The sequence below is a fragment of the Simochromis diagramma genome, unplaced genomic scaffold (genome assembly GCF_900408965.1).
Source record: "Simochromis diagramma unplaced genomic scaffold, fSimDia1.1 OVJJ01000216.1, whole genome shotgun sequence".
Classification (NCBI taxonomy): Eukaryota; Metazoa; Chordata; class Actinopteri; order Cichliformes; family Cichlidae; genus Simochromis; species Simochromis diagramma.
In genome coordinates, this window is record NW_024386883.1 from 2,098,410 (window position 1) to 2,123,447 (window position 25,038).

Sequence of the window (25,038 nt, forward strand, 5' to 3'; positions counted from 1 at the left end):
TTCCAGATGGGACCCTGTGGAGGGCTGGTTCTGGCTCACTGACCTCATGTTTGACACCTCTGATGCAGAAATTAGAGTATAAATCGCTAAACTCAAATTGGTTTAGACACCTTTAAAGTGGACGGGAAATGCAGGGAGAGAAATAGTTGGAATGACAAGTTCCAGCTGATTGAGAGTTAAATCAAAGAAAGTGTGGCTGCGTGGTGTTAACTGTAGGTTACAGAGAGAACACATAATGTATTTTTTAACAAATTCACAGGGAACAAAATGATGCTGCCACATCCCATTCTGAGTTAAAGCAACGGCTCAGACACCATTTAGTGGGAACAGCACCATTTTGAAGCTGGTGGTGTTGAGCTGTGTGTTCCCCAGCAGGTGGCAGTAATGCTGCTTAGAAATCACTCTGGCATTGTTGTAGTTAAGGCTCACTCCATCCTACACATCTGTTAACATATTAATGGCTGTAATGTCAAACCATGAAAACTGAGAGCTGTAATTTATCTTGGCTCTTGATACATCAGTGCCTCATATGTGCGCAATGTGTGAGTGTGCATACGGGTGAACACGAGTCCATGTATGAGGACACATGTCCCTGCATGCTGGAAGCTATTATATGTGAGTGACTGACCGCTAAGATCTTGTCTCCAATCTGCAGACGCCCATCTTTATGAGCTGCTCCGCCTTCAATGATCTTAGTGACATAGATGCTGTTATCTCCTGGTATGTGCTGGTTCCCCACCCCTCCAGCAATGCTGAAACCTAATCCTGAGAAAAGGGGGAGCAGAGCGTGAGCAAAGGAGGTGCAGGTTAACACAGAGTAGATTTGCTAAATCCAGAGGGCACAGCTTAGCATCTGTAAGCCCACGCAAAAGCCTTGATGCTTTGCACCAGTCCTCGCTTGCACATACCTTTAGGCCCTTTGATGAGCTTGATTTCAGTGACTTTTTCCGCTGCTGGTTTTCTGCGGAGAACGTAGAGGCGGACGATAGCACCTGCCTCCTTAAGAGCCTCCACAGCTTGGCTATGTGTCACCTCCCTCACGTCCACATCATTCACAAATAGGATGCAGTCGTTCACACTAAGAAATGGAGAGAGACAGAGAGAGACTGTGGGCGCGAGAGGAAAAAATACCGCATGAGTTTTTGTTTTGGTGAAGAAGTTTGGGTGTAATCCTCCACCAGACGAGGTCAGGAACAGTCAATCTCCAGCTACAGCCGCGCTGGGGATCCAGTTTCACTGCAGACTTTTTTTTTTCTCCACTTCTCAGTGACTATGATTAAAGAGGGTATAATCTCTTGCTCTATTGATTTAGCACCGGGGGAAAGCTGCAGTATAGCTTCTTTGTGTTAACCGCTCATAAAAAATGATGACGACTTGATAGGTAAAGCGAAAGTGACAGCCTGTGTGTATAGGAGAAGCTGATCTTCAGCGATGAAATTGCTATTTTCAGACACACACATTTTTTTTTCCCCTCTAGGGCCGTGTTTTCGTGATTCCATTCATGTATTCAAAATGTATTTTATGGCCATGAAAATGATGATGCGTAAATAGGACTGAAATTATTCTTGCAGGCTGCCGGAGCTTTAACCACTGAAATACATCGCTATAGTCAAATCCAAAGGGACCCAATCACAGCTGACATCTTCATGCAAATGATGTTACATCATCCGAGCTGCATATTATCTGCAAGGCTGCATGTAGGAAAGATTTAAAACATTTTTATCATGCAATGTTTTTTTCAGCCTCCACAGAGCATCTGTATATATTTATTGATGCACTGTGTTGATTTGAGCACAACCTTTATTAAACGTGTGTATGTGTAGGGGACTAAATATTCCAAATAACCGTCATTTAACTGCAAAAAATAAATAAATCAGTTACTTTGATGGAAGAACCTTTTAACAACCACGTTAAAATAAGCAGATAGTAGCTTAATCAAAGACCAAGGACAAAAAAAATACTTGCATTCAAGCAAATATGAGCATTTTCATTAGGTCTTCTTCAAACTCATCATTCCACATGGAGGTTTATAGGTCAAGTGTAAAGAAGAAGATGCGTCTGTGTTAAAGCACAGTCACAGAAATGGATCCTAAGTGTTGTTTTTTTCCCACAGAAAGGCAAACTCTGTACTACATCCTCTTATGAAAGTGGCAAAACATGCATATTATTACATATTCTTGCAACAAGCATGATTAGGATTCCATCTTTTTTCATTTAAATTTAGGCGCGAACAGTTCTTTTCTTCCAAAAATATGTTGCAGCTTGCCGCTACATGTTTTGTCCATTAAGTGAGAGTGTGGAGATTTATGGCACTAACCTTGACACACAAACCACATTTTAAACTTGCTTTTCCATATCGTGAGTTTAAAGTGCGACCTAATTTGTCATATACAACATATTTAAGCCTTACTTTACTTCTTTTAAACATGGCATCAAAATGCAAAAAGACCTTTAAACATGTCGGGGAAGAAAATACAAACTCTTAGCTAGGCTAAGGCATGCCTTTCTTGAGTTAAACAGACAGATGCTCTTACATGTAGCTCTGAAGCTGAGCAGACTGAACGAGCAACGAGTTATGTACAGTACTGTGTTACATTACTTTGCACTTAAAAAAGAAGACGGGAGGCTTTGCTTAAGCATCCACTTCTCTTGTCTTGGGTTTTGGAATGTATGTGCGTACAGACTGGATTTGTGTTTATTGTAGCTCGCTGTGTGCGCTTTTACCTCAGCCGTCCATCCTGAGCAGCAGCTCCTCCAGGTATGATTTTGGTGATGAAGATGCTGGGGTCATCGCCCACGTGAGGGTTGTCTGTTCCCCCTGCTATGCTAAAGCCCAGGCCTGAGTTACCCTGCAATTCAATGCAAACAAAACACACAGTTATTCATGTGCAAGAGAAAGTTTTCCTGTGACTGCATGCAGTCCTGTGAAAAAACAAAAAACACAGCTCTATTGAGCTCTTGCAACAGCATTTTAATAAGGCTGATGTCTGTACTTTGACTGGGACATTAAAATACCCTCTTTTTCTCTTTTCAAGCCATTCTGTTGTAGATTTGCTGCTGTGCTTGGGGTCACTGTTCTGTTTCCTGATCCGTTTGGGCTTTAGCTCACGTTTGACTCTAGATTACTTTAGTAAACAGTGGAGTTTATGTTTGACTCAATGCCATTAAGGTGCCTGGGTCTCATGGCGCTAAAACAAGCCAGTGCTTGACAGTTGACATGAGGTGTTGGGTGCTGATATGCTGTGTTTGGTTTGGGCCAAAACTTTCCACTTTGGTTTGTTTACATAAAACTTTGCAAACCTTTACAAAGCTGTGTTGCCATGTTCTTTTTACAGAGAAGAGGATTTCTCCTGGCAACTTTTCCAAATATGCCATACTTGTTAAGTCTTTTTATAACTGTACCGTCATCAACCTAACATTTAACTCTTGGATTTTTGGGAATTTCTCTGAGCCTTGCACAGTCTGACTTTGGGAAAATTACCGCACTCTGTTATCAACAGACCAGCAAACTGCCAAAACCTGTGCTTTTACTTGTTGAAAATCACTTAATCACGTGCATTTGATTAGCAGCGCCTTGCTGCTACTTAATTCTCTTTGTCATCTGAAGGTTTCGTGTTTCCATGTCTTTGAATGACGGGAGTGGCATTTATAGATATATCACTCACAGCACTTTTACATTCATGCATCCATAAAAAGCTTGACTTTGACTCGCTCTAACTTTTAATCCCGATGCTGTCCATACGATAAGAATCACAGCGCAACTAGACTGTAAATGTGTAATGAGGTTTAAAAGATCACATCATGACACTCACTCTCTCCAGTGTGATTTCCTCATACTCGATTTCGCCTTCTGTCCCATTCACCTGTCAAGAAGACATCAGTTTAAGGGTGGTGTCCCTGTAGACCATTTTTGTCACAACCAGTCAGCTAAATTTTATCTCTAGCATTAGTCCCGTGGACCGGATCATCATATGTGCACTATTGACTGCTGCACTGTTCTTTCAGTCCCATTCTTCCTTCTGGATGAACAACTTGGCTCCACGTCAGCTTTACCTTTGCAATTACAGTTCAAGAGGACGAGGAGATTTAAGTAACTTCAGTCTTCAGTGTTTTGGTGTCTGACCTAGAAAACAACTTCTCTTCATGCCGTAGTGGTGCAAAAATGCTGCTGCTGCTGCTCTGTGATTGCAGGCATTTCCACATTCTCTACACAACTCGTGATGATACGGTCACTGCTTTTCCTTACAGATATGACACCATTTCAGAACTCTGAAGCAAATTAAGGAATATTTCTATTCTCCCAAATGTATATCAAACAAAGAAAGCTAATTTAATTAAAATGGAAGAAAAATTCATCACTGTTACCGTGCAGATTAAAACAGTGTGCAAAGCCCTACCTGCAGGGTGGGAAAGGAGTGGAATTGAACTGATAATGTACAATGAATATGAAGGCAGTTAAGTTAGCCATGTGGTTAAGCCTAACGTAATAATACAATAAAGGGAAGATTAAACATAATCCTTACATATGGGGAGCCATCGAGTGTGTCAGTGTTCACGACCACTGGAGGAGTGTTTCCCTGGAGGCAGAGAGAAAGGAAACATTATTAAGAAATAATGGCAGAAATTCAAATGTGAGGCAAGTCTCGGCTGAGCTCTCAGTGTACCCTTGAAACCTGCAGTCGCAGCCAAGACTGATGACCATTTTAGCTGTAAGCTGTGATGACACTGCTCTCACTATGCTTTGGTTATCACTCTGCTAAAGGATGGAGAGCACTGCGACTAAACCATTTGTTATCATCCGTCCATGATGGACACAGAAATAATTCACGCAGGCCCTTATACTCATGGCCATGGTTTTATTTTTGCTCTAGCTGCTAGTTGAATTACAGAGCTGATGCACTAAGTGGTCATCTCATGGATATTGCGGATATGCCTCCTGCCCATCGTTTCAAAACAAACATCTCAGTATTTCGTACATATGGCAATTTCTGTGGAGAGTCGGAGGATGATGAAGACACGGTAAACTGGTGTAATGACAATGACACACAGCATGATTAGCCCATTTAGTATAATGCCGGCTCACTTAATGGTCGGCGATTCTGTCCTAAACCATACTGCAGCAAAGCTCACAGAGCCAGATTAAACCACAGCATTTCAACAAGTTATCCATCAGGATCAAAGTGATGCAGAAAATAGCACAAAAAGCAGCAAATCAGTGGGTGGACAGGATTTTTGGCGTGGACGTGGGTTGGATTTACCTGCCAAGAATTTTCTTCCAGCTCACCTGAAGTGTCACAGTTTATCCACGCTCTTTTATTTCACTTCAGTTTCATTCATACAGCACCAGCTCGCCACAGCAGACATCAACACTGTACTCTCGTTCTTTCATCATTCTTTCTGGGATTCACTCACATCTTCAGTCTGTCGCTCTAAAATGTGAATACACTGTTGACCGACTCCCTGTGCAAACGCCATTGTTCATTTTTTTTTGTTACTGTTCTTTAGCGCACGCTGATTAGCATGGGGAAGACACTGTGCATCCAAAAGTGCTTACAGAAAAGCAAACAGCAGCACAAAATCAGCCTGCTGACCTTCACAGACCTGACAGCTCTGACACACACAAACAGCTATGCGGCCAATCCAAACACATGCGCTTTCAATAAAATGGCTTCATAATCCTAGCCAGTGATCTTTATGGGATGCAAAGGGAAGTTATTTGTTTACACTCTCTAAGACGTTCAAGCTGAGCCAGAGGAAGAAGTGTTATCCGTTTATTCATATTTTCTCTGAAAACAACATCTGGATGTGATACACTGTAGAAATACATTATAGCAGTGCAGCAGCTTTTCAGCAGACTTTTAACAACATGCATTTTGACTGATCACAGCAGGAAATGCAGATAATTTACATTTTGTTTGTAATGGTTCAGTTTCATTAGGCGTTCCATGGCGCAGCAGGAAAAGTGCAGGGGTAACTAATGACATTAATGAAGCCTTTGTTTCACTCTGTGTCCCAGAGCTAGCACGCACTATAACAACATCCTGGCACAGCAAAATTATTTCATTAACAACATTATTTATATCTGAGGAGCCAAAAAGTTCAGTGAAGCCTGCTCCTTTTAAACATGCTGGATGTGTGGAATCGCCCGACGACTCGGGCAATTTCACAAAACGTCAGTCCTCCTAAAGAAAAGACACAAATCTCTCTTCTGACGAGTGTTTCAACTGCTCACTGTCTGATTGCAGCATCGCCTGTGCACGGCTTCATCACGCACGGTAGCCGCATCCAGCGGTGCTACTGAACATTACGTCAAATTCATCCTTATCTGGAGAGAGAAATAATGAGTATAGCTAGCAGAAATCTAAGCCTAGTGCAGGCAATTTCCCTGCAGGGATTTTGACAGAGCTCTCTTTCTGTCTCTCCGCTCTGTCAAGTCTTTCGACATCAGGGCGGTTAGGATTTACAGTGTTTGGCTGCTCTTGCCCACCTATATTTTAACACCACCTATTCAGCCATCCCTGGCATGGCTCTATAGGCAGCACCGCCATCCATCAGCAAACGGACACTAATGCATTTACAATTCAAGCAGGACTCTGCAAATTTGCATCACTACTCACACACGGCCTGAGCAGGACTTGATTAGTATTAACAGATCTGATTACTCGAGCTCACTGTGATTAAAATGTCTGTTATGAGCTTTAATGGCAGCAATTTGAAAAGTTAAAAAAAAATCCTGGTGCCTTTTAAATCACACAATAACACAATGCACATACTTTAAAATATTTAAATAACAAAACACACTAATGTAATATTCTGTGCCGGTGACATTTTCATTAAAATCTGTGCAACTATGCTGAGGTGGAGTCATACAAACAAACAAACATGAAGTAAACATGTTTAAAACATGCCTACCATTTTATGATGCCGACGTTTCTTGCCCTTCCGCACATTGTTGAGGAATCGGCAGCCCATCTTTTTGGCGTACCACACAGACATAAACATTGTGCTTCTGTCCTTAGATGTCAGTCACTGATATTCAATATTACACCCTGTTCAAGTCTTACAACGATATACAGACACACTGAAAGTGTGGTCAAGGTGTTTTTTTAGAGTACCCTCTGCAAGCATCTTCATTCAAATTCACCACAAAGTACCACCAAGGTATTGTTGCCAAGCGAGCCATTAGGTCTAGGCCCTGCCATAACAGTAAGCTTCCACAGTGGATCAATTAAAAGATACCTGTTTCAACTTAAGATGTTACACTTGAGCTTTACATTTAACTCAAATCTAATCGAACCCTGCTGGCATGCTCAAGACATGCAACGATTTCATGTCCAGAATCACACAAAGAGCACAGCTCAGTAATGTTTTCCTCCTGTTGAGTTGGAGCTGAAGATTTCATCCACCAAGGCTGAGGCTGATCACTTGTTGCCAGTAAGTCTTGTTGTTATCTGATACCCGATCATCCACTCTTCGGGAAGCCATCTATCCAGAATAAAAAGAAATAGATCCCTTCATTCTCCATCCTCTCTGGTAGTGGACTACGATAGCCGTGCCTCCCTGCTACTGGTCTGTGCTCAGAGAGAACGCAGTTCACATTTTCTGCTGCTACTGTACTGTACCCCTCCCATCCCTGCTGCTGAGAGAAAGAGGAGCAGGCAGGAAAGTTTGATGGCAATTACTTAGCTGTCTCACTGTATAATGTCTACGCTGGTGATGTGAAAGGCTGAGGAATTATACTTTGACTGAACTTAAGAAGGACAAGTGGCGCAAACTGGCCTCCCTTTTTTCTTAGGGAACACTCGACACTGAAAGGTTTGTGAGTACTGTACCAGTTCTAGTAAAAAGAATGAAGCCTGAACACAGTAGTGACAGCTTGGTTGGAAAAAAATGAAGCTTGCCATGTGACGTTTTTGCCAGACCTGAGCTGTTTTTGAAAGTCTGTATATGTCCGTAAATTAGGGCCCTTCAAAGGAGATTTTGATTTGCGACGTGAGGAGAAGCTGGAGTAATTGCAGGGCAGCGTTTGCAGATAATGAACAAATCCTCCTTTTAATTTCATTAAATTTATTTAATTTCAGCTCAATATTTGTGTCTCTTCTGCCCTCTTCGGCTTTCTGCTTCACCATGTTAGCGCTGCTTCATTCAAAAACAGCAAAAACAGCAACAGAGAGTGGCTGGTTTAACATTTGTTTATCTTGGTTTAAGATGCCGATGCCCTCGTGTGACATCCGCTCACTGTGAATATTGTTTTTTGCAGCTTTACTGCAAAAACAAATTATTTTCAAGTTGGGCGATCAGTATAAAACATCATTTTACATAAACTTATCAACAACGTAGCTGCCTGCAAATGCATTTTTGTTTTGTTATGATGAATATAATTGTGTTGAAAATAACATTGAATATAATAATATTCTCTCAAGACATCTCTAAGGACCTTATTGAAGGACCTGTCATCACTATTGACAGCAATACTCTTGACCGAATATGGAGTTGAAGAAAAGAGGAGGGGTTTGTTTGCCATTTTTACCTTGAATAATTAAACAGGACGTGAGGTTACTATGAAAGCACACCACCATGTACAGAAAAAAAGGCTTAAATGATCCTTTTTCCAAGCTTGTGCAAGCTCTCTCTTTCAGAAAGACAGATGGATTGGCAGGCGTGGAATATATATGCACAAATGCATGCACGCACACTGAACAGACTTAAGAAAGGACATGCTGAAGGACAAGCTGTCAGCAAACGTTCTCATTCTGTGAAATAAAATCCCTCCATTTACCTATCTAATATTTTCGCCCTTCTGCAAGGCCCTCTCTATCCTTTACTCCGCCATTCAGCACGAACAGCTCTCTCATCCTCTTTCAGCATTTTTTCTCCCCCTCTTTCTCTCTCCCCTCTGCTTCCCAAAGGACCTGAGCTGCGGCTGCTCAGTAATTACACTGAAGCTGCAGGGACGTATTTAAACATTTATTAAAGAAAAATAGGGAGGATGGGAAAATGAAGATGGAAACCAGATACTGACCAGACAAGAATGGAGAAGAGAAAGGGGGAAGGTATAATGGAGAGCTCTTGGGGAATCTCTACAGAAACGTGTAACTGATCCTTACGTTAAAAACAAACTGTCTTTTTTTTGTGCAAAGTGTCAGACACGTGTCAGAGGGTTTAACTGCTTTGTCTGAAGAAGGATTTGTCTGATTTGGGCTGCGTACTGCGTCTGTGGTTGGAGACAAGAAAAGTGATATGCATCCTTTTTCATTAGAACTGAAGGAGTATAACAAATGGGTTGGTGGGAGTCTTCAGTAAGCACTTACAGCCTTCTGCTTCTCACTTTCAGCTTGTCAGGTGAAGGATTAATGGCAAAGATAAGCACTGTGTAGAGTTTTTATCTCAACAATTCAAAACTGTCACAATAAAAGTACCTCATACATTATTAAAAAAGCCTACCCTAGGTTGTTTTTTGTTTTGTTTTTTCATTTTTAGACAGATCTCTGTCTTTAAGGAGAATTATATAAAGAGAAAGAGAACAAAAACAGTGCTTTCAGGCCAGTACATTCAGAATATATCGAATCAGATGACCCTAACCCTTTAAAGCATTATTTTCATATAAACTTGTAATAAGAAAACAAAGAGTGAAATTCACTTCCTAAAGAAATCTCCACGTGTTACAGACTGGATACAATGTGACACAAAAAAGCTTTCATTTGCTGCGATTGCTGTTAGACCATGAACTTTAAGTAAACCAACAGCAGATAAATAAAAGCAGAGCAGTCAACACATCAGTTTCTATGTTTATGCAGGCTCGAAGAGTCACATCGAGTAAGAGGCGGGAAGATTCATCAGCATGAGCTCAGATCGATATCAAAAGTTCTGCGCAGTGTGAAGAAAAAAAAGATTTCTAATTACATTACCAGATAAGTTAAAAAAAATGGATGTCATTTGAAGCTAAAGCACCTCTTTGCTAAATCATGTACATAACCCAAAGACCTTCTATTACTTGCCAAACCATTGCAGTGCTTCCAGAGACAATCCTACCCATAAATCAATGGGCCCTGGAGTGGTACTGGCAAACCCCACACCATTAGAGCAATAAAGACACAGACTGACGATACCACCTACACATCAATGACAACCACACGGGCATTACATCGGCTGCAAACACGTCCACACACAAAGGCATTGCCGCAATGCATCTTGAAGACAGGACACACTTAACCCGACCGGTGGGGAAAATTGAGTGCATGCATCAACAGAATGCAGTCGTTCTGTGCATGTTTGAAGGAACGCATACAAACACATTTTTCTTACTGATGACTTCATGCTGGAGGCTGCGTGGTCTCCCATATGTTAAACAGTTTAATTCTAAGCATGTGTTATTAATTGCGTTGTGTTCAAAGTCAGGGCAGGCCCACAAAGACAAAGAATGACGTATAGTTTACAAGAGTAACTACTTGTTCGAGAGACACGGAGAGACTGAAAGCCAAACTCCACAGTGCACTTATTTCAATGATCCTGTCTTTTTGCTTTTAAAGTAATTACGTAGCAGCTCATTTCTAATGTTCAGATTTTCGACTAATAGAAACACAATATAATATTGTGTGTCTTTTGTTCTGTCTTCCTCCCCTCACCCCAAATTGGCCAGATGGCAGCCTCTGACCCTGTTTCGGCCATATGTTTCTTCCTGTTCGAAGGAAGTTTTTCCTTCCCACCTTTCCCAAACCACTTACTTAAAAGAGGTCAAAGGGGCTCTTCGATTGTTGGTCTTTTCCCTTGGTTACCTTACAGTCTAAAGCACCACGAGGCGACTGCTGTTATGATTTTTGTGCTACATAAATAAAATGTAATTAAATTGAGTATCCTAATAAAAGGTTAGGAAGGAACAAACTTCTCAGTGGTGATAGATACATTTCTGGACCACTATAAGCACGTTTCGCCTTGCAACTGCGAGCAACACATTGAGCAAGATGCAAATGCAACCTCTCTCAAACCTCACAAAAATGCTTTATAGAGGAAGCAGGACAGCCAGCTTTTCAAGGTTATGAAAGTTGAGTGTGCACGGTCTAACACTGACACCTACAGGTTTCAGTCTCCCCTTGCAAATCTCTGCTTGTCTCTGTCTGTCCATATCCATGCCACAAAGGTTTAGCAATGTAGCACTAAAGGTTTAGCAGTGACATACATCGGGACTTTACATAAGTGTCTTGAACACAAAGATAGTTTTCTCATTGTGTTACATGTTTTAGGATTGTTGGGAAATATGAACTTCTACATGCACAAAAATGCTATAGTAGATTATGTGTTGTTTAATTAGTACATAGGAACTGAAACATGCACGTAACGACAGATGTGAGCCTTACGGTGTGATTGAATTTTCAACATTTGAAAAACTATTTTAGTGATTTCTGTGATTTTAGTCCCAAAAATAGCCACTGAGTACGAGCAGAACAAATCTGTTAGACAAAGGAGATTTGAATGACAGTGAGCATGAAGCCGCTGATATGATCAGAAACAGATGACCTCATACTCTGGCAGTACAGATAAAATGGCGATGAATGGGCAGCTGTCTCTCTGCAATCAGACAGCCAGCCAAAGACACGGAACAAAGATAAAAATCACACTGATTATGATGACTGATGATGATACTGGTAACTTTCACGTTGATGGACCAGCACGGATTGCTGTGCTCTTACCAGTGTGGAAACAGCGGAGGTGTACATTGGAGTGTGTCCCGTAGACATCAACACAGGCTGCAAAACAACAGAAGGAGAGGGTAATTGTGCAGGCCTTGTACATCGGCACAGGGAAGAACAGCGGGTACCGCTCAGTCTTTTCTCTTGTGGCGATTGATTTTGTATATTTCTAAGAAATCCTGAAAGCAGGCCTTGAATGTGACAGTTAAAGGGCCCACACTGTAACATACTGTACTACAGTGTTGAAAGTAAAATACTTGTTATATGCAAAATCTTAAAAACAGTGTACCACACAGACAGCACATCGAGAAACATTGATTAAAAATTGTATACTGATCATTTATACAAGCACCAGCCCTGAAGATGGATTAATGCAGAACTAGCGATCAAACAATCAAACTAAGCAGAATACACAGTGACACAGACGGACTGTCTCTACTACTCACTGATAGCTTATATATGAGAGAGTAAAAAACACTCAGGTACATACAACCATTAAGAAACAGTGGGACTGTCAGTGCTTGTTAAAGCAGAATTGATTACTCTGCACAGCTGAAGTTTTAAACAATCCACCATGTGCCCATGAATTTTACAAACAGCAACACTGCAGCATTTTCACATGTCAGGAGACCCGTTTCCTCCCACTGGAAAAGTTTTATATTACAACAAAGCATGTAATTAAAGTATGAATGTTAGGACAGCTGCATTTGCTGATCCAGCACAGCACTTCATTCAGTTGATTCATGCCGATTCCTCCTGTTATTAACAGACACTACCTGTCTTTCTTAATATAGACACTGCTTTCTATTCAGTGCTTCACTGGAAATATTTTGGCTTGCTAAATGGCAAATCAGGAGTCATATCAAAGCTGAAGAGTATGAAAAAATGCAATGAGTCAATGTTTCTGCTGCCACGCAGTCTCAAGCATGTGAGATGGCTGCAGGAGGGGTTAGGTAGTGTGGAGAAGGTTTTTAAAGATGGGAAAGTAAAACTTGGGCAATGTTATTCACTCGCTGGACCCACATCCTCTCCGTAAACGAGAATGAACAGCTTGTATAACTGGGGGAACATATATAGATGAGAACCGGGAGGAGCGTGTTTGGAGGCGTAGTCCCGCTCCTGAAATTCAGATACTTTATCTCCAATTGATGAAGGCCAGGCTTTCCAGTGTTGTTCAAAAAGTAACAAACCAGTTCACAAGAGCCCTCGGGGGTACTGTGTGAGGACACAGTACAAGCAAATGGAGCAACACAGTGCAGATAAACATCATGCATCATCATAGTTATCCTGAAATTGACCATTATTGTCTTTAAATCTTCATCAAAATCACAATTAACAACAAAAAATCAATTACCTGTAAGCCATATGTAATAATTATTAAATCTCTTTATCAGGCCTGTATTAATATTTGCGTGTGACTCATAATATCGCAGAAATCTGATCACAATATGATTTTTACTCGTCTAACTCTGAGTGGGACAAACATAAGGGTCGCCACATGTTCATGCATCCAGCCAGCCTAGGACGGAGTTACGTTCTTGTATTTGTTTTTATAGCTATTCAAGGATGCACACGCAAAGCTCCCAGAGCGTGATGTGAACAATTCACTTTGAACTAAGTTAAGGCAGACCTTTGTACTTCATCATGCATTCAGCTCTCCCTGAAGAGAAACACAAAACTTCATAAATAATAGCGGCATTCCAAAAATAGAAATAGGGCCAATCCTGATTCAAAAAAACACCACTGCAAACAACATCAACATGCTCTCTTTCAAATGTTAGGAAAAATATCCTCAAGACAGAATTTCACTGCAGTGTAGGTGTCTTAATAACAGTGTTATTGCTGCTAATGCAATTTAGTGGTTTATAAACTGCTCTCTGTGTCACACAAGTTTTGATGCAGTGAACATACTGAGCACCAGAAATGTCTTTGGGCAAAATGGGGAGACTGTAGAAAATCTATTTTAGGAGACTTTTAGAGACATGGGACACTCACAATGCAAAACCTCATTATGGTTTTAGTTTATATTGCAAAACCCTTGTATTTTACACCAAGTATTACCCACTGTACTTAATATCACATTGAGGGATGATATCAAGGAAATGCTTTCACAGCCTGCACTTTAATATTTGCTAAATTGGTTTTAGAATTATAAAAACTCATTGCCTCAAAAATGATGCAACTTTCACTTAAAAGTGGTGAGCAGTACAGTTCCAGCTTGGTTATAGTGACTGTGTCATACTTTTTAAAGCCTAAACCATGACATAATTGACAGAGAATTGAATGAAAAAAAAAGTTTATTGAACGTTCTGACATATTCTTTTTTATATATATAATTATATATTATTTTGCATATATAACATTTAAAGTGCATCATATTTTGCAACATATTTATTTAGGTTTAAAAAAATTATTTAGGTTCTTTGGGGAGATAAAAACACACACGGATGTTGTAGAAATCTTAAAAATTAAAGGAGGCCATGCCCAAACCCAAGTATTGTTTGTGATTTTAGTCTGTTGTTAGGTGGTTACTAGGCAGCGTGACAACAAAATAATGTACCGACAATTTAAGTTTTGAGGAACTAAAGCAGATGTTGCTGTTATGAATTGAAAATGTAATGATGCTGTAATGATTTCATAAATTAAATAAATTTGTGAGTAAATACTAAAATCGGGTCATTTTAGCTTGTTGCTAGGTAGTTAGGTAATAATAAATTAAATAAATTCAATTCAATAAATACGACTAAATTCTGAAAATTAATTTAAAAAATGTTATAGAAAAAAATATTTTATTTAGAAAGACAGAAAACGAATGAAATTTAACAGTGGTTACATTACATGTTGAAGACAGATTTCACTTTTTCCTGCATCTCCGTGTGCCATAGACTACACACTGCACTTAAACAGCAATACTGCTTTTATTAACATTTGAAAAACAACCTTAAAGAGGACCAGTGACTGGCCATTAATCACTACAGGAGTTGCAATAGTGGTGGCCTGTTGACTTTACACTTCTCTTGCCCACACACACACTGGAAACGACATTACATTTCAACAAGAATCAAAATCTAAACACGTAACAGAAAAAATATCACAGCACTCTAAATTAAAGCTTCAGCAGCCCTGTAGGTCTCTGTGCTTGGCAGTTTAGAAGTATTATGTACAACTACTCTCCTCACATTACAGGCAAAAAGGTAGATAATGTTAAATAAGTAAGTATATTTTAAACTTATGCTAGCTAACAAATTAAGTTATAGGCAATTAAAGGCAATTAAAAACTGATTACATTTGTACTATAATGTCAAACTACTATTAATTTAAGATACATGTGGTCTAATGGTGTAAGACAAAACACAAAAACCAAGCAGGAATTTTATTTAAACAATTATAACACCTATCTACACACCAAAGTAAATTAAAAATTCAGTGTTATTAATTTGAATTAATATGTAATTCTATGCAATTTTATAAATGTCCCCTTGAAAATAAATACATTTACATTTCTGGAAAATAATTAGATAAGGGCTTACATGTGCATTAGAAGCATGCTTTATAAATTTTATGAAGCCAATTAAGAGTACAAAGTCATGGTATGCTGCACAAACTGAAGTCCACCAATAAAATGCTTTAGCAGTCAAAATAATAAAGAGTCAAGACTCGTAAGGATGATACAGTGTAGCAGAGTCAGTCACTGTTTGAGGAGAAATACAAATAACAGAAGAAAAGCAGAAATTATTTCATATTTCTGATGCCAATTTCCTGATTCTCCACACTGTTTCTGCATGCCAGCCTCAACACAATTAGTTTTCTAATGAAAGTGCACATCTAATGAAACAGTTCACAGAAAAAGTTACATACTAAGTGCCATTTTATTAGTGGAGACCTCTTCAGCTGCTCATTAATGCCAGTATCTAATACCTAATAGCTTATATGCAAATATTAGCCAATGATGTGGCAGCAACTCTGTACATGTGGACACTTTGACAGGATCGAGAATTGCAATGAAAAGCAGGGATCCATCCTGCCTTGAATAATGGTTCACACTGCTGGGTGGGGGGACATGAAAGTGACTTTACTCAAATGGCCTCCACCTTCATCAGATCACAATCCTGTAAAGCACCTTTAGGATGCGTCGGAACAGGAAACTGCATTGTGGATGCGCAGCTGACAAATATGCTGCAATGTCATGATGTCAGTATGATGTCAATATGGGTCGAAAATCTCTGATGAATGTTTCCATGTTGAATCTGTGACGTGAAGAATTAAGGCAGTTCTGAAAGCAGAAGGAGTCATGCATGGTGTACCTAATACAGTGGCCAGTCTCCATGCTCACGATAAAAGGGGGACCTATGGTTATTCATATAAAATACTCTTCAGTGTAATGGGATACAATAAGTAAATCGGGCAATTTGCCAGTTTGAAACATATATTGAAAAAAAACCCACAGACATTATCATTATTAGATCATAAATAATATTTCCTGTATGATAACTCATATATACTGAAAAAAATACCACAAGCCTCAAAGGACTGACTGAATGAGTCATGTAATGGACCTGAACCACTGGAGGGCACGCATTACATTTTTTATTTGACTTAATAAACCTCATACTGGTGGGTTTTTAGAGAATGGAGTAACTCTCCTGCCACATTACCATAATAAATGGTGCACCCATCAACTATGAATAATTACTGATCCCTTGGCATGTGCTGGATGGCAAACTCAACTGGGAGCACAGGGATTCAAAGTAACAAAAAAAAGAGAGCTTGTCTGTCCTTTGTAAAAGCTAATAATGCGACACGTTTACACGTCATCTTGTTTTTAAATATATATTTTAACTGTCACAACACATCACCCCCTTAAACATCTACAAAAAATGGTTTAACAGAGAAAAACATGTCATCTTTTTGTTGTCAGTCTTGAACAACTACACGGGTAAAGCCTCAAAAGCACGGACGTCAAAGTCATGTTACATCGTCGGACACATACAGCCCACTGTGATCTTCAGCTGTCCGGACCAATGAAACTACGTGATAAATGTCTAAAATTACAAAAGCTATGGTAGTTCATTGTCCAGACTGAATTTAATATATTTAATAATAATAATAATAATAATAATCAGAATAATAATAATAATAATGATAATCAGAATAATCGGTCTAGTATAAATGGTAATGGTGTTGAAAGCTGTAAAATGTAATTAAAAGTTAAGTTCTTTAGGTTTTCCAAAGCTGCGCATTGTGACACCCGAACTTTAGAGTAAGAGTCACAGACTTATAGACAAAGTTACCACAACCAAAATATATGTATATTATATATTACAACCACTTTCTTGTTTGTGCCCATCAGCGAGCAACCTCAAAAGCCAAAATGAAATCTAGAACTGTAGTTCCTCTTGTGGCCACTTGAGGTTGGCTTCAAAAGAGAGCCGATCCCTAATAGACTCTCATGTTAAAATACCCAAATTTAGGCTGACATATACATGATTACATCTTGGCATAAAACGGTTTGCTCTCATTATTTTCTACCTCATTATAGTTGTACAGGCAATTGATTTTTATATAACTTACTCCTTAAAATCACACAAAGGCTTAAATTTAGGCATAATTAAGGTAGTGCTGCTTTGATATGTTGTTGTTAAGCCTGTACCAAAGTCACAAGTTTCCTATTGTAACAAATTATGGAAGCAAATATCTACCCAAGCTTAGCTCTTAACTCCCCTGCTCTTCCCTCTAGTCTAAATATGTTCGTGTCCGGTTAAAAGAACAATACCAAGATGATGAGAGCTAAAATAACAAACATGGGTTTTCACACCTTCTTCACTACTCCTGGATGTTATTACCCTGTGTTATTCCTGCAGTATACAGTCTTATACCCATTTAAAATCTCTATCTAGACAAGTTTTTGTGCATTGTACCGAGTAAGGAACTTTTTCTAGTGTCTTGTACGACTTGACCTAACTCTCCAAAGCTACTGCGGTGGTTTTTAATTTGGCAGTGTTCCCATACAGAGCACCCTCCTCACAGCATCCTCAAGGAGAAATCTCCATGGCCACCAGAGCTCATGCTGAACATACAGCTGTATATTTTAAACAGCAGCAGACAACAATAACTCAGCCTCTCCATTGTATTCCCTGGTGAGAAACTGATAACCCCTCCCTCCTCAAAGAACCCCCATCAAACTAAATAAATGCAGGCACTCTTAAGTTTTAATAGCAAGGGATGCTGTTAAATAACGCATGTGGGCATAGGAGACAGATCATTATTAAGTGGCCATTATAGCCTACACCTTTACATTTGTAGCTACACTAGGTATTTGCTAATGCACTCCTAGCAAAGTGCTCATATTCCTACTGATGTCAGCTATATCGTTTGACTGTGTGACCGGCATCTCCTGTGCTGTTGGTGTCATTGCCTCCTTCTTTGTCATGAAGCTCTCAAAGACATTAAATACTGTATTGCAAAAAAGAATCGTAAGCATTTCCTTATTCTATACATTTGATTCTGTACCTGCAACTCCATCCGCCAGTCAAGCTATCTGCTGCCACCAAACTCAGAATGAGAGATTTTATTTCAATTTGTTGGATTTTTTTTTTGCTGCTGTCACACAGTATCATTTATTAAACCAAACCTATATCTGAATGCATTCTTTAATGTCTCAAGTGTTCACATTACTACCTTAAAACTCTTGAATGCATCCTGCACATTGATTTTGAAGCTGTGCAAATTCATGTAAGTGCAAAATTGATCTGACCATTTAAGGTGCCAGGGGCCGTATCTATTCCCCATAAATGTATTACATTGCCATTACCATACTTAAGTTGACCATGATTCCAAAAAAGACAACACGACATCTTAAGAAAACCTATAATAGATAGATAGTGTGCGTGTTTGTGTGTGTTTGAATTAGAAATCTAATAATCAGTGATATATACTGTTTTTTTCTTAGGGGGGTGTTAAACAATCTTCTTTAATAATAACAGCAATTTTCAAGCGTCTTCATCAAATATTATGAATTATAAATACAATTATCTGCTTCCATGGAACATACATTTAGCATAATTAGTACGTGTGTAATTAGGGTTTTTGAGCTGCACTGCAGGAAAAAAATAAATCTCTGATGCACTCAGATCGCAAAGTGGCTCACATGATGTCATGTAAATGTGAAGTCAGAGTTATCTCACTGATGTTGCATTGAATATTCAGCACTGCAGTACATATATAATTGGCTGTGGGACGATGATGTGTGAAGCTCTCTGCAATATGCTCTCGAGCAAGGGTGTGCTTATTTTGGCACCGTGGGCTAACGGCGTCGTTCCTAAGTGTTGACAGCTGAGTGCTTTGTGCTGTTGTAATAGTGTTGTGTATTGATTACCAATGCACATAAGCGAGTGTGTTTTGGAACGTGCGTATCCTACCTTGACAGGTGAGATATGCGTGTGTGGTGTGTAGCCATGGATCGCCTCCATGGCGGCGAGGTTTTTGTCACTCATATGAAGCATCTCTGCACTTTTCCCTTGAGCCAGATGTGCTGGACTGTGCTCCAAGGGGGGCGTCTCCTCATCCTGGTACCTGTACTTCTGCAGACACACACAGATACAGGCGAGGGTATTAGTCTCGCCAGGTCTTATGTAAAAGGAGCTCGATAACAGGTAAATCACAAACAGAATTTACCGCCACCTTTCGCTGGTTTCTGATCTTCTTACACATTATTATGTAAAAGACAGTCTACCTGTACAAAGAGCAGAGCGCAGTATTTCTACTAAAGAGGGATTTTTAGCTAAAAGCGGACAATCTATATGCAAATCTAGTTTATCACATAACATGTGTGACGCCCACAAGCGCAAATTGGACAAACGGAGGCCTCAAAATGTTTCCATTGTGCGTTGAGCAAAGCTAACGTCCTCCACAGCCACATGGAGCAACTGGAGCCGTGACTCATAGCGGCTCTGAAGTAGCCGATCATGCGGCTTCTTCCTAGTAACCTCACTCCCCTACCGATATCCCACACCTGGGCAGCCTGCCAGCAGCCCACTGTTTTAGCCACACATGGTAGGTTTCATTTTAGGCGTGATGACACAAAATCTGCACGCAGCAATTTTCCATCACAAGCACACGAGAACGTGGGCAGCATCACAGTGGATATCTGCTCGTCCTGCGGGTTAGAGCTCGCGGTTTCTGCATATCTGTACGCTGCTCCTGAAGCCTCGAAGGCTCACAGTGTACTACCGTGCTGCACTGCAGATGTGAAGCGGCCGATCTGAAAAATGGAAACATTTGGTGGGTCCTTCAGAATTTTGGCTGGTGGCCCGATTGCCAACCCTGCCACTATCCCCTTTCTCATTTATATATATATATATTTATTTATGTTTTGGAGGCAGACTGGAGAGAGAGGTGCATCACTGAGCTCTGTCTCAGACAGGCTGCCTAGCAACCAGAGCAGAGCAGAGATTGCAGTGCCACAGTTGGGGCTGCCAGCATCGGTCCTGGATCACATTACACTGAGACAGCAAGAAAGAGAGGGAGTGAAATAGAGATGAGGATAGAAGAGAAAGTGAGGGGGATGGGTAAAAATGGAAAAGAAAGAAAGAAAAGCGAGCCCATCAACAGAAAACAGCAGCATGAAGGCAGGAAAGAAATGACTCGTTGTTGTTGCATAATTACAGGTTAATAAGCTGGAAGCCCTTTTTTTCTGTGCAAAGCGCTGAGTCTGATATTACTGCACTGTTGTATACATAGATTAACTATTATGTAACTGCATACCACCAACTACCTGCACACTGTAAGAGAACAGATTCAATTAAGTATGTGGCTCAACTGGGAGATATGGTCCATAATAAGATGCAAAATATTTCTCTGTTTTTAAAACTCATCCCAAGCAATATTACAATATTAAACTTGCATGCAAAAACATAAAAAGAAAATACAACCCAGTAAAATATTATTATTATTTAGGTAATTGGATACTTTTAGCAGCTGTTAAATTAATATATCTTATTTTTTAAAAGAAGAAATGTCATGACGTAGCTATGATTAATGTAGCCTAGTTCTATGGAGCTACTGTGCTGCTGTCTATACTCACATATAGACAGCAGCATGTTTTTTAATGAAGCTGAATTCCCAGTAAAGCTGTTCTGATTTCCACTTTTTTTTCCTGTTTCTGTTGTTAGAAAACAGAGCAAGTATAAAATATGAAACAACGCGTGAACTGGCAGCCAGTTAAAAAGCCGTCTTCAAGCAGCACCTCTGCACTGCTGAAATCCTCGTTTTTTTTTCATCTGCCACCCTGACCACGACACTGTCTGACAAAAACACACAATTCAAGTCGCTGTTGCAACAGAGCAGAAGTAGAGAGAGCCGTATCTGTGGCAAGACATCACACTTTCTGGGTAATACTGGAGGCTCTCTTCTGCAGAAAGTAGCTAAGGTTCTTCTAATAACATCTGGGTCATGGTCATAACAAACAAATTAAGGCTGAGCCTCAAATACAGGCCAGGGGGGAACCAATCCCTTCCTGTTGTTACTGCATGTGCAATCCATCACTTACAATGTTTCTGTAAGAATTATGCACTTGGTTTAAGAATTTAAGGTCTGGTTCCAAACGATCGGTCTATGTGTTTAGGGAGATAACTGAGTGAAATTATTGATTTCAATAACCCACAGCTGCTCCAAATCTATAAATTCTAAAGCCACCTCTCTGCTTCAATTCCTGTCTCTTTAAATGCAGAATATACAGCAGAGCATCCTTGATATAAAAAAAAAGATGATGGAGTCCCCGCAGCTCGGAAAATCAACGTAACTTACAAGGGGATGCACATAATCATGTAAATTACTTTGCATTTTTCATAATACGCCATAACTTGCTCATATTTTGTGTATGTACTGAATTTTCAACAATTTGTAAAACCCGGAGGCAAACTATTATTACGTTCCTGTAATAACTGTAATAAAATCTGCTCTCATAAGAAGGTTTGCCGGGCGTGAAACCTTTTGTACTGTAAGCTTAGAAAGGAAAGGTGCACTATAACGATTCTGCTACAGGCTTGCCACTAATATAAGCCTACTTCAAAAAAACGAAGGCAGTTGACTTAAATGGAGGCACTGGTAACTTATTATTATCTACTTATTTTTATGTGCATGAGAGCGAAGGAATCGTGGGAGAGAGCCCGAGAAGCAAAACAGCAAAGCTTGTGTCATGCTGGCAGCTTAAAAAAAATATGACAGTTTGTACCAAGCATCCCCAATACATTTACTACATCCCACGTAGAACAAATCAAAATATACTGATTATATTTGATCTATTTCCCTAGTCCTAATTGTGGTTAATTAAGTATTCTTAACTCCAACTGTATCAGTAAAGTCTTTTCGTCAAATAATATAAACCACTGATTTAAACCCTGGAAAGACAAGTATATTACATGAATCACCGCTCAGAGTAGCCCTGAGCTCTTTGGTCTTCACTTCCTCCCCCTTTCCTGCATGACCAGCCTTCACGCTGCCATGTTGCCTTCTGTCCCACTGGTGGGGGATGTGACATTAAACTCAAAGATATGTTACACAGTGTCCTTCTGGAGAGAGGTTTGGAGCATTTTTCTCTGACAAGCACACTGTGTGATTGTTAAAAATGACACAGGATTTGTTTATTTGGAAGAGGGGGAAGACAAATGATCGATTTGAACACTATGAATGATTTTGGAGCTGACTGAGCCTTGGTAAACATTTTAACAAAGCCAGCATGACTGGGGGGCGGGCGGCAGAGGGATTCTCAACAGCCACGGATCATCAAAGTTCTCCTATCGTTTCGGTTTTCCAGCTAGGTAAAGAGCCATCACTGAATTCACCTGTTATGCATATCACTACTGATTGTATGGTTTAATAACTAAAAGTACAAAGACAATAAAATTCTCCCTTTTTTTGTTGTGCGTTCCATCATTTACACTGTTTCTGTGAAAATTATGCACCTGTTTTTTGGTGTTAATATTGTAGCTCCTTCTGAACCATGTTACTGATATGTACATATGAACATTTTATTTATTTATTAATAAAAATGCTTAATATTTTTTTTATCGAGATTGAGAGAATGAATGAGCCCCTACACCATCAGATATAATTGGCTTTTCCACACTTAGGCAGTGTGAGAGGAGGGCAGCTGTTTTTGGTTATTTGTTTGTTAGGGTTCAACAAGAACAGCTTGGAAAGTCCTAAAAGAAAAAAAAAGAAAAAGATTTCCACTCCGAAGCAGAATTCCCAGAATTTTATGTGTTTTTTTTCTTTGATAATTCAGGTTTTGGGTTATTTGTTGTGCAAAAAAGCATTGTGATGGTGTCATTAATGCTATTTTCAATGAACAATAAATTCATTTGTCATCTCACAATTCAGAGGTTTGAAGGCGGCCATTATCAGCAAACAGTATAAAAAAAATAAACAAGTAATTAGCTAAGCGCACATCTGACACACATATAACTGCACCCGACCTTTTTGGATGCCCAGAGCATCAACATTGCCTGATAACAAAACAACCACGCACAGCTCGGTAGCGAAATGGTCATTTTCTAAATAATAGAGCATATCTCTGTCTGAGCCAGTCAAGCCAATCCAGTCTAAACTGGTTCTAGGTGCGGCTCCTCGGTTTGTCAACCGTATGAAACAAGCTATTTCAGCTCCACTCACTTTAAAGTCACTCTGAAGGCAGCCAGCTTTTTTCTGATTGGCTGCCCCTCATAAATCAAAAGTTTGATGGCAGGTGGGTGGGGCTTTAGCTTGCACAACAACCATATTAGGGATAAATATCATATAATACCACTCAAAGAATTTTTAAAATATTTGTTTTAATTTATTTGTTTGTTTGTTTTATATCCCAGTGATCATTAAAATTAAAGTTAGCTGCAAAATAACGTCCATAAATAGATACCTGGAGGCATTTCAAGATGGCTGGCAACTGGCAAGACCTGCTTCTGGTGATTCTGCAGAGCCAGGAAAAGTATTCATTTTTGAATGATTGGGATCACTTGCACATAAACCAACCTCTTTATCTGAGACTTTTTCCACAGTATATGCATGACAAAATGAGGTAAATTAAGGAAAAGCATCGCTGTTACCCTCTGGATTGTAATACACAGAATGCACTGACATCCACTGTCAAGAACACAAATACGTAAGAAGATATAATCTGTTTTCATAAACATAAATTCTCATTAGATCACTTAAATCGTTTTCTAACAGGCAGGGAGGTTTCCAAGGGCCTGCCTTACTTAAAGGTCATCGTTAGGAGAGCAGCATGAGTAGTATTTGCTTAAATTCTTGTACTATGTGTGAATAAGATATTTAACGTTTAACAGAGTTCAGTTATTGTAGAGCAAATGTCAAATGCTGTCTACCATCACATTACTTTGTAATTCAAGGACCAAGCATGAGCTTTTAAATTATTTTCATTAGGTAATGGAATGAAAGCTGACCTTACCCCTCAGGCATATAATTTACAACAAACTTATATGGTAAATGCATTTGATGTGGAAGACATTACAGGAACCATTAGAAGCTTTTCACTTGCAAATATGTGTCAATTAAAGGTGAATGCTCATTTATTTACATGTCCTTTGATTCTTAAAAATCAACCCAGAGGGCTTTTTATTTGAGCACTGAGTCTGTTTGGTACTGCAACGATATGACGTTTGGAAGCAGCACAACATATCTCATAAAAAGTAAATGTGTTTCTATTCAAATGAATTTGAAGATTTGTGTTTAAATACATAAAATGGCATAAAAATCAAAACACAAAGCCAAAGTTAAAACACTTAGATAGGAGCAACTGATTGTTTAAAACCTGACAGTTTAAAAAAATAATTAACAGTAATTATTTTTGGAAAAAATATGAATAATCAGAGTTTTTCCTGCCACAAAATGGGCCTGTGGTGTGATGACTAGGCAGGACAGCAGGATCAATTTGCATCCTATGAAAGTGATGAGGATGTGTTACCTCTTTTTGACCAAAATGTTCCTGTTATATATTTAACAACATAGATTATGCACAAATTCCCTGTGCTGAAACGCAGTCACCTGTGCTGATATTTAACTTTTTCTTTTGTTTATTCATCAGCTTTCATGTCGCAGTGACCATTTGCATTTAACTAAATCTGGATAGTTTTTCAAAATATAACTTCCCAAACAAGCGCCCGGAGGCTCTTTGAGATGACACAATGAACTGTACACTGTAGGTGGTAGAGATAATCTGAATGAATGAACGTGAAAAGGTAGAAAACCACATGTGCAAGGGAGGCAATATTCACAAATTAGATATCCCAGACAAATAAAACACTTGGACAATATTGCACTCACAGTCAATGAATGTTAT

The 25,038-nt window shown here is 39.4% G+C and overlaps 1 protein-coding gene and 1 long non-coding RNA gene across 5 annotated transcripts in view; one reads left to right on the plus strand and one right to left on the minus strand.

Moving 5' to 3' along the window:
* LOC120734248 (disks large homolog 4) overlaps positions 1-25,038 on the minus strand; it is a 60,919-nt gene that overhangs the window by 9,134 nt on the left and 26,747 nt on the right. For 3 of the 4 annotated variants that reach the window (XM_040032940.1, XM_040032939.1, XM_040032937.1), the window contains exons 2-8: positions 19,106-19,267; positions 11,688-11,744; positions 4,524-4,577; positions 3,813-3,863; positions 2,725-2,849; positions 909-1,078; positions 629-765 (exon numbers count right to left, since the gene is read on the minus strand). In XM_040032940.1, the coding sequence (XP_039888874.1) occupies positions 629-765; positions 909-1,078; positions 2,725-2,849; positions 3,813-3,863; positions 4,524-4,577; positions 11,688-11,744; positions 19,106-19,267 (756 nt within the window). The remainder of the gene's footprint in view (positions 1-628; positions 766-908; positions 1,079-2,724; positions 2,850-3,812; positions 3,864-4,523; positions 4,578-11,687; positions 11,745-19,105; positions 19,268-25,038) is intronic. The other variant, XM_040032938.1, reaches the window with a different exon arrangement.
* Positions 675-23,358, plus strand: LOC120734253. Its single transcript, XR_005695992.1, has 4 exons — positions 675-787; positions 9,147-9,152; positions 12,240-12,244; positions 23,348-23,358. It is a non-coding gene; the product is annotated as an uncharacterized LOC120734253 (long non-coding RNA).